Genomic DNA, 14,317 nt, shown 5'->3' with positions numbered 1-14,317 from the left:
ATCTGTTTTCACATAGTGCAAAAGTGTAAGTGAAAGGAGAAACCAGCTTTTTCAAACCTTCGAAAATGYGGCTTTTTCCATCCTGCATCTTCCAAGATTGCTCTCACTTTATCTATTAATGGCCTTCCAAGACAAAATGTAAATAGCCTCTTTTCTAATGTTCTTTCCTTGTTTTCCTTCTGGCTTTATAGTTTTCTGTCTTCTTTCAATCCTGGGATTGAATTGAATGTTGGAATCCATGTGGATTTTCCTCTGTAATTCTTTCTTCAGGTTCCTTTAAAATGTGTTTTTCTGCTGGCATCTCTCCTTGCCTTTTGAACCTCTCTTGGTAGGTTTYAAAAGGTTTATTTTTTTTTATTTTCTTCCATTCTGTTTTATTCCATGTCTTAATATGCATGAAATCCCTACCACAGAAATATTTGTTACACATTCATAGATCTATATATGTATCCCCTTTTCTTTTAGTGCCAAATCTTTCCTGTTTTGAGTTMTGTTCGTGTGACTTTTCCCCACTGCCTTCACAACAAGTGAGCATGAACACCAYCCTCTTTCTAGGCCAGTGTATGGTCAGTCATGGACTTTTCTTGCAAAATATGAKTTCTGTCCTGCACAGTCTCCTTAATTCATTGTTCCTTGCCCAGGATGTAAGCCAGTACTTTCATCATCACATTCACTGAAGTCTTCTGCTTTTTGTTGTGCTCCTCTCCTTTTCCAGGCTTTCATCTTTGAATTTCTTCAAAGACTTACTTTCTGATCATTTCTTGTGAACAGGGTCACTTCATTTTTTGCTGCAATTACTGTCTTTTTGTTTCCATCCTCACATCATGTGTTCCTTCCTATTTCTTTCATGTCTGCTTTTGTTCAACTTGGACAAKACCCAAAAAGAGACTTGTCTTGTTTTCCACATTTTTTTTCTTATTTCCTTTTATGATTCACCAATTCTTTTATGATTCCCTGCACATCTCTCATTACAAGCACGTAGCTTTCAAAATAAAAAGTTACATGAAGAGCTGAATTTGCTGACTCTCTATGTTTTGTTAGCTATTCCTTTCTGGGAATCTTTTGAATTTAATATTTCTTCCCATAGTGGCTTTACATACTGGTATTTTTGACAGTAATGAAAAATCTATTTTCAAAAWATGGTCTTTTTTTATAGGCTGACATATTTTGACAGTGCATTGTGACAAAAAGTGTTGGACTTGTGGAAGATAAGTTTTTAGCAGTCTAGCCAGAAAGATGTAAATCAGCCCCGAGAGGGTGCATTTTAGATGTAAATTGATTCTGGTATTTTCCCAATACGATATTAAAAGAAAGAAGGAAAAGGAAAAAAGAGAACATTCTATCAAATGAGACACRAAGTTGTCCACACACTTCTGAAAGTCAAGATAAATCATTTTACACTTGCATGGAATGCAAACAAACCTTACCCTAAGCATCTGGCAGCATCCCAGACTGTCACCCATAGTTCAGTTTGACTTTGGAATTCACTTCAGATTGTGYCTGCAGCCTGCACTCCCTGCCTCCCACCTGAGCGATGGGTAGCAATGTTTCCTTTAAACTGCCAAGGAGCATAGGAACATTTGATCCCAACATGTTTTTTGCGCTATGTTAATGATGTTTTTTTTCTCACTAGGGTTTACTTATACAAAACAAAAGCAAAAGTATTTGCATTTTAGGGGTATTTAAAATGTGTCTTACATCCAGAAAGTTAAAAAAGAACCCACATGCTTTGTGTACWGTCCCTTAGCCTGATGCAGAGCTGCAGAGCACAGTTAGGGCATGGAGGAGGTTGGCATGTTTTGGRAAGTTGTGCATGTATGTCCCTGTTTTCTCTATGATATGTCTGCAGTACGAAGTGGCATTTTAAGGGACTGGACACACAGATCTCTTCTTTTAAAAACATGCTGGTTTTAGTATATCTTTTTACAAAGATACCTGTAATGGACACATGCAGAAGCCTGTGGCTATTTTTTGGATGTCATTGGATTTATACCAATGTTGTAGTAYCTCCCAATAATTTTGTGTCTCATCATCTTGTATTTTTGTAAATTGAGAATCTGGAGCAAAGTGGAGTATTAAGTGTAAAATATCCCAGTTTACGTGGTTGTGAGCTGAGGTGTGCTTTTCTGAAAATGCCCTTCCTTTCTTTGCTGATCACATTTGTTCAGAAAAGATTGTTTAGCAACCTAAKTTTCTTTCATTTGTGGCTAAATGTCTTCAGATTTCAGCAAAACAATTTTTTATTCCTTCAYAGAGCACACAGTGACAGAAATTAAATCAATTATGCATTAGAAGGATTTGTAGCAAGTGTATTTCACTGCATTGAGAGTGACTTGTCAATGCTAACAGCTCTGAATCAGAGAAATTATATTTCTCTTCTTTTTAACAAGTTGCTTGGCAGTGATTCATAAGGTCCACAAGATAAGAGCTTGCTGGTTACTGCAATGAGTTTGGTGTCCAGACTGATAGGAGATGACACATTATTTATATGTGTGTGCCTTCCCAACACTATTTATACACTTGGGTCTTCCCATTAGTACCAGGCAACCATCCTGCCTGCTTCCACCTTCTGAGTTGTTGAGACATGGCTACCCTCTTCTGTCAAGMAATGTTATTTTTTGCTAATTTTGTTGGGGTGCTACTTTTTTAAAAAAATATTAATCTGTTTGAAACTCACTGTCACTTACAGAAGWGATGATACAAAGACACAAATGTAAATGAAGTTGGTTTGTCTTCCCTTCTCTGCAAGTATTTGCTGCAAAGGAAAAAAAATACTGCATCCATTTTTCTGGATACTGATTGACTTCTTCAGACTGATGTGAGTGAATTTGAGTAGCAGTAATAGACAAAAGTTTTATTAAGCATGAAGCATATTCTGGCTTGAGAAAATATTTAGAATGAAACATGAAACAGGAGAATTTATTTGGAGAAAATATTGAATTTTAAATTACCAGAGGTGATTTTAAAGCGTCAGTTCCGAAAGAATTGAGAAATCATATCTGTCATAAAATCTTGAAAAAATGTAACTACTTCGACAATCTCTGAATTGCTTGATTATAATATACATTGCTGAATTCCTGGACTTGTATTCCACTACTTTATATGTGCCATGGTTGTTTCTTCCCSCTTGAGAATTCAGATTAAATTCATATTATATGACAGAATACTGAGGAAGGTGGTAGTAGTGGGTGATACTGATAATAGCAGCTACGGTTTGTCTTGCTGCATCTGATTCTTTGTATTTGGAGGAATTTGTACACATGTTGATGTTTAGCTGGAATTCATGTGTTCCCGACCCATGTGTATTCCCAACCTCCTAACCATTTGAGTAAAATGTTGATATTCCTAAACTTCAAAATAAAATATTTGACTGTTCATAAAAAAAGTAAGCAGCTTACTTGTTAYTTTTGCCATATTCATTCAGTTTCCATGTAATTTTAAAATGTAAAACAAGTTTTGAATATTGCTTCACTTATTTTATGTATACTGTGCTCAAAAAGTATAAGGAAAGCTAAAGAAGGTCCTTGGAAGCTCTTTTTGGTTGTGCACCCTCATTATCCTCAGCCCAGTGCAAGGGGCCAGAGTTAATAGCCACATTTGTTCCCTACTGAGAAATTCACGATGGATCTAAGTCCCTTGATGCATTTTGGAAAACCTTTTTCCTGGTGGCTTCCRCTTTTCTAGTTCTCTTCCTTGAGTGGTTGTTCTTTCATCTTTTCTACTGGAAAAGAATTTGGACACCACAGGAGTTGCAAAGTGAACATAAATCAGTTAGAGCTGGAAACTAAGGCTGTACTTTTATCTGTAAAGACATCACATGAGCTTACCTAAGTGAGGACAAGAAATAATCAGATAAGCTTCTAGGAAGGAAGGTCATAGTTAAGGTACAAGGAAAAAAAAAAATGAAAAAGACAATTAAGAACAAAACCAGAATAATTACAGATGGTGTTGACCTCTGTCATAGGAAAATTTTAGTAACCCTCGGCAGTGACAGATTGGTCACTTCAGCACTGGGAGATGAAATGGATGATTTCATATGGGAGGTGACCGCCTTGTACCTGGCACTGCTAGGATTTCTGATCTAAAAACTCTGCACTAGAACAAGAGGAATGTGGTCAGCCACGCTGAGGGAGAACTGGCAGGGTACAGGAGACAGAGTGTTCTCAGACATTTCTSGTTCTGGCCGTGTAAGTTCTGGTGTCTACAAAACGGGCCCTGACCACAAGATCTGGAATTGCTGTCTAGATACTCTAATAGACTCATACAATTGTAAGGTAGCTCTGGTTGCACAGACTTCAAAATGTAACTGAACTTTTACAGTAAGATCTGGAGAGCCAAGCATATAAAATCAAAACGTACAGCCATTATAAACAACTATTGTGGGAATGAAATAGTTGCTTCTCTTTTGTTATTGTGATGTGTGACCAGATAATTTCGTACCAGTAGTAAAATGCAATGAGATAAAAAAAGCAGCATAAAGTAAATACTATAAAAATGCTTTTTTTTTTTTTTTTTTTAAATTTGACAAAAAATATTTGTACAAGAGGAAAAAAAGAAAAGAAAAAAAAAAAAAGAAAAAAAAAAAAAAATAAAAAATTTTTTTTTTTTTTTTTTTTTTTAGGTCAGAACAGGAAAAGGTTAATTTTTTTTTCCTTCTGAATGCACACTTAGCACAAGGGCTTCAGGGAGTACAAAAATACAAACTATTCAGTGTGGCTTGTTAGAAAGGAAAATCTGAGTAGTCACAATTTTGTTTTGTTTTGGTTTTTTTGRGTTTTTTAATTGCTGTGTCTCCCAGCAATCTCATGACTGCAGTACAATGCTTTAGTTTTGAAACTGGAGCTTGTATTAATTATGTTTCAGTGCTGTCACTATTTGTGCTAGTGTAAGAAATATCAGTGTCAAGKCAGGGAAAGCAACCTCTAAGTTCCGTTTGTGCAGTAGGTGTGACATAACCTGTCTGGCATTTTATATGGCCAGTTGCAATCATTTGTGGTGTCATTCAGCTAATCAATAATGGTTTGCATTAATGGACTAATTAAATGTCCAACAGACATAAATATTCTTGCTATCACTGAGTAGAAGGATTTGTTTGCCTGCTCTAAATCTTACCTTTCGTGTTTACCCATGGTACACTTGCAAAAAAAGTTATATCCTTTATGATACTTTTATTTTTTGTCTCTATTTTGGAAAAAATAAACCCCTTACTTTTTGCTGATGCATCTGGTACTTTGAGTGCTTAAAAACAGCGCAATTGATTACTTCTGATTTAAAAACTTCTGAGAAGGAAGTTGCATAACAAGACTGGGAGCTCAAATATGTGAGTTTTGGCAAAGAGCTGCGGAAGAGAGGCCTGTCTGTAGCAACCTCGCAAGGAAAGAACTTGACATTTTGAAAAAATTTTATTGACCAGTGTGAACAGGGAACGGGAAGTCAAATCACTCTCACAGGCAATCTGCAGTCTCTTCCTTGCTGACCTTTAAATGCCACTTAGTGTCATCAGAAAGTCAAGGAAATGCTAATAACAGGGCTTTGGGTAAGAAAGTTAAGGGACATCTTTTAAAAACAATTGTAAGCTGATTTCCATTTTTATACACATCTGGTTTTGTAAAATGGAATTCTCACGACAGTACAATTGTATTTTTAATAGATTAAACTTAGCTTTATTTGTATACGGCTTTAAAATTTTCAAAGTATGCATAAGATGCCAGAACTTCTGTTTATTTTTTAAAAAGGGGTAGTTTGAAAAACATATTTTACAATTGTGTTCTAGGTTGATGACCTTGGAATAGAGACTGGCCTCAGCTTTAAGCTCTTAAGCTATCTTGTGTTAAGTTCAGCAGGCTATAGGACTTGAAAAGTCTTGTAGAAAGCTGACTACTTGGTGTCTTTTGAAAATGGGACTGGTATCCCTACCTCACCAGGTTTCTCTCAGCTTTCATRCCTCTGTGTTTTTAGCAGTCCCTATTTGCCCTTCAGAAATGTCTTTGAAAAGCTAAATTTCAATTAGAGGGACTAGTAGGAAAAAAGTCTTTAAATTAARTTGCTGAACCCCAAAGAAAATACCTGGTATGTTAGGGGAAAAAAAAAAAAAAGTTCCTCGGATTTCAGAAGTTTAATGAGAGGGAAAAAACACTAGCTGGCAAGTTTAACATGGAAGGTAAAGAAACCTGCCATTAGGTAGGTACAGGCAGTTGTTTTCTTCCTTCTTCCAATATTTGCTTCATGGAATTGAAATGAGCTTTAATCCGTGGTTGTGCTCCAGTAWCATATTCCAAACCCTTGCTCAGCTACTGCCTAACCTGACTGCTGACCTATGTTGGTCTATTTGGTTTTGTGTTGGGATTGTTTTAATTCGGGGGGAAAAAACAACCCCAAGCCAAAATGTTTCTTTTTCTTGCTAGTTTGCATTACTTAATTGCTGTTGGAACTGGTAGCAAAGTTCTCAAACACTGGTGGCTTAACCAACACTGYGATTTTGCAGATTGGGAGACATTTTTGAACGCTCTTTTTATAATTAGTTTCCATGAATTTTCTTTTTATTAATTGATGGTTCAGGTTTTTTTTTTTTTCTTTTTTGTTTGTTTTTCTTATGAAACACATGGATTCTGTGAACTGATTTGGATTCTGAGCAGAGCATTCATGCTGACCTCTTTGTCAAATGAAACAGAGGATAAGGGCTGACTTTTTTTAGCCAGCAACATTGGCTGCAATTCCTGAACTTGGCTTTCCTYACTTATACTGCTGTAATTTGAGTAATTCAATCAGTTCTTTGATAACAAATTAGAAAAACAAGAAATGAGAGATGGTTGGAGTATTTGGCATGTACATATCATGTCCCTGCAATTTTGCTTGATTAATGTTTAATGCTCTCAATAGTTGCCTTGCTAAACTGCCTGAAAAAYAAACCTCCAAAATCTCGTGATTTGGAAAGAAACTGCATTACATCTAACCCAGCATAAAATATAAAAGCTGGGCTAGGTGTTGTCTCTTTGTATTAGTTTTACAACAAAAGACAAGTCATGCCAAAACCGCTTGTGTCAGTGTTTTGTGTCCAGGGAGGTTTTTCTTCTCTTAAAGCTGATGAAAAGGACTACACACATGGGAGAGTTTGGAGGTCTGCCTCCAGTTAGGCAAAGCTGTTGTTGCTGCATGAGAGGGCTTTCAAAACTAGTTCGAAATTGACCTCATTCCCTTCCCCTGGAAGCTGTGGTGAATTTTTATTTTAGGGCAAGTGTCTTTACATGAGCATTCTTGAAATGCTCAGTAAGGGAATAATGGGCTTGATATAAAGATTGGACTTGGAAGAGAAAACAGAGATGAATTTCCAAGGTTGTTACTTTTTTTTTTTTCCTATCATTAAAGTTCTTTTATTATATACTATTTACAGAGTCATAGAAGTCATGTTTCCCCCTCCCCCCCCGTATTTTCTGTTAGGAAATCCAAAAAAAAAAAAGAACAAACCAGCTTTAAACTGCTTRGTTGTTCTTCACTGTATTCCTTCACAATGACCTGTAGCTTGGAAAAGGATTCTGGAAGCTCTTCAGCCACAAGATCCTGAGACAGAATTGAATATTCATTTAAACTGGTTATGGCCTATCATCTTACAGCACCCTGTATTTGTTATGCTAGGAGAGAAGTCTTAGGGCTTTCTTATTGTTTTCATACATCTTGGTCTCCTACCAAAATTTCTCAACGTTTTTTATCCAGAAGGGTAAATAATTAATACAGTCACAAAAGTATACCTGCAGAATCCACTTTAAAGTTGTTTTATAAATGTGTAAAAAGAGGAAACTAATTTTTATTTCACTCTGTGAACCCTGTCGTTCCTGTAGGAGTAAATAACCTTTATTTGATAGGACAATACRCACTGGTACAATATGCACTAATAATGACTTAAAACCTGTAGCTTACAGATGAGATCATTCTTTTTTTCCACTGCCCAAAATACAGGGCCAACTGTAGACTATTTCTTTATAAGATTATATCTAATATTTTAAACACCAACTTCTACTTCAAGCTTTTTTCTTCATTTGCTAGAAGGGTAAAGATGCTATCTATGCTGTTCAATTTAGAGAAATTGGTGATGAAAAAGATGTGGGAAACACTGCTTTCAGTCAGAGAAGACTGGTATCRTGCCCCACTTGTGCTAAATACATTATTCCAAGATGAAGTGTGCTATGCAGTGTGCAACATAAAAGTTAACAAAAGCGTCTAGGTCAGTAATTGGTATCACATGCACAGTAAATGCAGGACAAGGCACAAATCTGTTTGCACTTCAGTTTCTTTCACAGGAATCTACAGAACATGGAACTTTACCAGGCAGTAAAGGGACCTGTATTATAAGTATTTTTGCATTACTCTATTTTTTAGCTCTTTTTGCTTTATCAGTGCTTCCTCAATGGTCCTAAAACTAAATGAATTGTGTTTTTAAGCTTGCTGCCCTGTGTTTTTTATTTTTACCTAACCTCTCACTTGGCACTTGTGGAAAGAAATTATCTTTTCTTTTTTTAAAGTAATGGCATTTTGGGTGGCCTTTAGTTGCCTGCCAGTATGTATTCTGTGGTTTTGGACAAAATTCCACCAGAGAGCTTTATGTCCTTGATGGGAGAGTTTTGCAAGTGTGGTAGCATGTTATGTTGTGATAAGARCAGCATTATCAACCATGCTCATCAGCCTGTGTTTCTAGAACAGCTATTCTGCTCCAGGTCATGGTGAAGTGGTATCAGTGGTGATTCCACAGAAGATACTTCAGGGAAGAAGTTACAGTCAAATAACTTAATTAAAAAGTAAAATCTCCAATTTATTGTGGAAAGTTCTCTTAATGAAAAAAAGGAGAATGTGACTCAGATTTGAGGGAAAAGTTTTTGCAAGGTTTTAATTAGCAGAAGAAAAAAAAAGTTAATTGAATTTAAGAGTAAAAACTAAYGTTAAAATGAATATTTTCAAGCAATCCTAGTTCTAATCTTTAGTATTTGTAGATTTGCTGCTATGTGACTGCATGTGTTTCTATATTTCTATATATATCTATATTACAAACTGTTTGTATATTAATATAAAAATGAAGTAACGTCTTTATCTGAAATCCATTGGAGGTTTTTCCATTGATTTTATTAACTTTTTTAAGAGAACTAAAGTATTTTTTAGCAGTAAGGAATCACTGAAATAGTTTTCTGTTTCTCCTTTCATCATRTGCTGTTAGAATCCAGAGTGGTGCCTGTCAGTAGGACTTCTTTTCACCAAGTTAAATGGTTGTTTTCTGTAGGTTGAAAGTGATTATGCTTGATTGTGAATGTAAATTGGAAATAGTTTAATGGTAGCAGAATTTCTCTTATGCAAATCTGCAGAGAAGACTCAGGTAAATCAGGCAGATTGATAATAAAATAGGCAAGCCTGAGACTTGACAGCATTTATTAATACAGTGTTCTCATTTAAGAGTAAATCTTGCTTCCAGAAATGTATAACGCTTGTAATTTAAATGCAACTGCTAATGCATTTGGATAACTGCAATTACATGTCTTGATGTGAAGCTCATATTTTAAAGAGCAAGCAGCAGCAGTGTTTCTGTCAATACTACTGTTAAACCACAGAAGGTGCTTATCGTGCCTCCTGTCTTATTAATACTGCCTGCAAGCTTTGTTCCAGTTGACCTTTGGAAGTTTCCAAAAGTTAGAGTTTGCAATTCAGCAGGTTTGGCAGAGGAACATATATGATTATTCATATCATTGTTTAAACGGTAACCAGATGTGTCTTGTTTTTCTTCTTTCTTTCCCATTGTTTTTAAAGAGTGATGTTAATCCAAGATGTTAATCCATTTACAGGGTTTTTCCACAGCACCAAATTCCCCTTCGGCGAATTCTCGTTCCAGTAGCCTGGGCTCATCGCTGTCCCTTGGTAACATCTCTGGAATGACAGCAAACCCAGAAGTGAAAAAGCGCAGAGCACCTCCTCCACCAGTTGCGACACCGGTACTGCCGAACGCGGAGGTGAGGGGACAAGAAAGGACAGCAGCACAGGTAACAGTGACACCTCTGAACGGGCTCCTTTGCTGTGCTGGGTGCCGTCAGTTCATTCAGCAGTCCTAAAATCATTCACARGTATTTTGGTTAGCCATTAGCTGCAGCTGACCAAAACTCCATCTTCCAAGACAAAGTTATCCAAAGTCTTAGGGTTTTGTACACACTTACGGAACTTTGTTGAGTCCGCCCTGAGCTTTCTTCCCTGTCAAGAACCATTCTAAACCAGAAAAATTTTGTGAGGCATTATGCTAAGAGGAGGGTAAAGAAAAAGTAAGGCAGAAAAGCTGTAAATTGTATAAGGTGACAAGGTATCCTTACTGGCCAGGGCAGTCCTGGAGAGYGGGTGACAGTTCTGATGAGTGACAAAAGCCTTCAGTGTGCTGTTTTTTCCAGATACTTGCCGGGTTATGGCCTGCCTCCCTGTTTGCATTGCTGCCATGGGATACCAGAATATCTGCTCTGTTTTCTGAGTTGTGCCATGTGACCTTTTAAAGCAGTGCTCTGGTTTTGCTTTTATAAAAGGTCAGTTTTCCGCATTGCAGTTACTGAGAGCTAAACAGAAATGGGGGAAACCTTTCTGGGGACCTAAGCCTTAGAAAAGAATAGAGCTAAGGGAAGAGGAAATYGCTCTTRCTYTTACAGTGACACTCAGATGTGTGTTATTAAACCTGCACAAGCACATTAATTCTTCTGGTTCCAYCAGCAACTACTAGTATTACAGTCTAAATGTAAACTGTACACRGCAGCATGTAAAGCATTATATGGATGCCAAAGAGGAATGCAAGGAGCCAATACCATGAAAGCTGTGTAATGTGGACTGACTCTTATCTTAGCTTAGGGCTTTCACATCTGCAGCWGATTGATCTTTGGAAAGCAAACTGTGCAAAATGGAGTCAGAAAGGAATCTCTGAGTTCACTATAAAGAAAGAGGAGGAGGAGCCTAGTGCTCAGTGTCACTCCCTGTCACTCTTATATTTATCTGCATTAAGACATAYGTTAAATGCCTTCTCCAGGGAAGCATTGTGTAATAAAAGTTGATGGCACACTCTTGGTAAAGGATTGTGGATTTTTATTTTCCCATTCTTAGGATATGTAAGTGTGATTGCTGGAACATAGCAGTGTTTCATCTTTCTAAATTAAAATAGGTGCCTTTCAAATAGCACTGATTTATAGACACAGCTGAAGAGAAATAACAGTTTTTCTTGCAACATTKGTCCACTTTTTCTTACAATTTTCTTTTCAAATTCCTATGTAAATATTTTTATKATGTTTCTTGCATCCCCTAGAGTTAAAGATTGAATGTGTTTAAGATAAATAGATATTTTTGTAAAAAAATGCTATGGCAATATAACTCCTAAATTTACACAAGTATGGTAATCACTGTCTATATTATTCTGCCATTCTCTTCAGCTGATCTCYTTCCAGTATGGCATTGAGATTTTAAATTGAGATGCACAATAACACTGCAACATTTCTATTTTCAGCATTGTTTCAAATAGGTTAAAATGCTGGGTTTCTGAAGCCATTGGGAAAAAAGATGTATTTTATTTATTGCAAGTAGTGTACAGTACAGTATCATCTTCGAATTCCCTTAGTCTGAAGGAAGAGCTGTGTTGAAGAAGGGAAGCAGATGAAGGTTGTGTCAGAGGATTTTCCATAGCAAAGTTCATTTTGGGKGAAAGAAATGTCCTGTGTAGCTGACAAAGTCAGTGAAGACCACRGTATGGAGGAGTATGTTTGGCTGCATTTGTTGAGTAAAGGACATCTTTCTGGAAATGATGGCATAGGTCAAAATATTAGAGAGTTATGTTGTGTTTCTGAAGCCCCCAGGCTGAMAGTTGCTCAAAGGTTGMMATGTAGTTTTAACAKGAATGGAGTAGAAYTGAAATAARGCTCAAGTTTCATGAAGTAATCAARAAGTGAAGGAAGAAATTAATTATTYARTATTACAAGGCAAGGTAGCAACAGAGATATTGTTTCTAAGAAAACCCAAACAGTTCAATTTTACCTACGTGCAGACTAGCCAGTTTGCTGTGAAAATAGAGTAAAAAGTCTCAGGGTGTAAGTTTATTTCTTTAGTTTATGGGAAAGAATTAGCACTGATCTTTTTTTTCAGGGAAGGACGTCAATTCCTTATTAATGGACTTCCTTCCATAAAAAGATAAGATGTTTGTTTAGAAAACTTTATTTATGTGCAACTGTTACTAACAGGAAGATCCTGCAAAAGGGGAACATGTTTGTTTCCAGTGAAGCTAACACACTAATAGAAAATGAAAAAGGTGATACTCTGAACTCTCGGAAAGATTTTTTCATTTTTAGCTGTCTGGTTCCATAAAATCGTGTAGGAAGTAAAATACTGTAGCTGTTACAAACACCTGTAGTTTGACTTTCCAACCCAATAARCGTGTTATTTTTAACCCATTGTTATGATCCAGGCATAGATGATTCTTTAGGGTTATATATATCTCATCTCCCTGCCTAGTGGTTCCAAACAGAAATTTCCATGTGTATGAAGACTGGGGTGTTTTAGTTTATGCTGTACATTCAGATTTTCTTTACTCACTTATCTGTATAGCTGACTTATTGCACTACAATTTTACCATATTGCACCTTTTGTTCCTGTAGGGCTTAAAATAATTTATCGCCTTGTGGATAAGGCCCTTGCAGTAATTTTGCTTGTTTTTTCATGCAGCAAAATTAGTTTTCCATGTCTATTTAAAGGTAGCATTCCCTCTGTAATTGTTTAAAATCTYCCCTAGAAAATATTCATATGCTGAACATGCACGGAATAGTTYGCAAAGGAATGCAGAGTCAAAGAAAGGAGTCTACAGATTTCTTCCCTGGAGACTTCACCCCTGTTTTTTCAAACATTTTCCAAATGATGCTATTTAGGATAATGAGAATTCACTTGAAAAAATATTCTTCAAAAGGCCAGGGTGTATAACAATTCCAGGACAAAATCTGGGAGCTTTGATMCTTACAGAGCAAGGAGGTCTTCTCCTTTCTTAATTTGCATCACGGAGCCCACACCATTCAAAGAGCAGAGCAGAGCAATGTAGGGGTGAGTTATAACTGAACACCCTTTGCAGTTTCTGTGGTCTGTCACGGCACTCCAGATGTGCTTGCAGAATTTGGGGCCACCTTCATGTGAGCCTAGTATAAACTGATTCTGACTCTGCTCCATGCCCCCCAAAAATGCACCTTATAGACAAAATGAAAAAGAAGTCCAGTATGGGTATGAAATTCTAGACAGAGTATACAGAGAAAAGCCACACATGAAATCAGACAGAACTACAGGCATCTCCTTAGATGCTTATTCAGTGATTCTCTTTAAAAKAAAGGTGTAAAAGAAGTGTGCTTTTCTTGGAAAAAATACCCTTTTGGAAGAACTTGAAAGAACTGTGAAATTGAATATTTGAGTCTTTAGGAAGTCAAGAGTATTGTGCACTGGCAAATTAGTYTATGGGAATAATACCTTTTTTTTGTTTTTTATCATGTATGGGGAAGTACAGAAATTGGAGTGAGGGGTATGATAAAGTTGGCCTCAGGCTTTTGTCTTCAACAGCCTTGTCTGTGAATTGCAGTGGTTTTTTCAGAAAAAGTTCATGGGGTTTTTTGGAGACAACGTATGTTTAGATGAAGACACTTCAGTGCCTTCGTGAGTACAAAAGCTCTGATGTCAACTTCAAAAGTCAGAAATGCATCTTGCAGGCTGTGATAAAGGAACTGTGTGTTATTTCAGCTGCTATCATTTTCAGAACAGAAGAACTGTAAAATAATAGGTAAATGTAACAGGAGGCATCAAGGATGTTTTACTAGCCAGCCAAATTCCTGTACTAATAGAATAGAATGGTATGTCAGATACAGTAGTCTAACATACTTGTTTCACAGACCCTAATTTTAGTGGTTACATGGCAAGACAGTGGGCTTAAATAAAAACTGTAATGATGTTTTCAGTGCAGGTGGAGAACGGGACTCACACTTTTAGAGTGTTGCATTATAAACCAACACAACTTTCAGATTTATTTCCATGTTTATGTAGTCTCCTGTCTGTGGCTATGGACAAAGTAATATATGTAATATACTATGGGGCTTGCCGTGCTTCTTAGGTTCTCTCTTCTCCATTTRGATCTTCTGGGTTGCTGAGGACAGTTGTTGGCTCTGAATTATTGGTCAAGGCCTTATTTTAGAGCAGAATATTTGCACCCTGTGTTTTAGGAAGATTGATGTTTTCTCACCAATATAACTTACTCATTGAAGAGTCTTACTCACCTGAATGAAAGGCAAGAGAGCCAAAA

The 14,317-nt window shown here is 36.7% G+C and overlaps 1 protein-coding gene across 6 annotated transcripts in view; it reads left to right on the top strand.

The window, feature by feature from the left end:
• COBL (cordon-bleu WH2 repeat protein) overlaps positions 1 to 14,317 on the top strand; it is a 157,697-nt gene that overhangs the window by 73,683 nt on the left and 69,697 nt on the right. For all 6 annotated transcript variants that reach the window (XM_057371057.1, XM_057371058.1, XM_057371055.1 and 3 more), the window contains one exon: positions 9,822 to 10,016. In XM_057371057.1, the coding sequence (XP_057227040.1) occupies positions 9,822 to 10,016 (195 nt within the window). The remainder of the gene's footprint in view (positions 1 to 9,821; positions 10,017 to 14,317) is intronic.

Source organism: Malurus melanocephalus, unplaced genomic scaffold, assembly GCF_030028575.1.
Source record: "Malurus melanocephalus ecotype Western Australia unplaced genomic scaffold, MMel_1.1 scaffold_139, whole genome shotgun sequence".
In the NCBI taxonomy this organism is placed as follows: domain Eukaryota; kingdom Metazoa; phylum Chordata; class Aves; order Passeriformes; family Maluridae; genus Malurus; species Malurus melanocephalus.
This window is presented reverse-complemented; position numbering and strand designations above follow the sequence as displayed.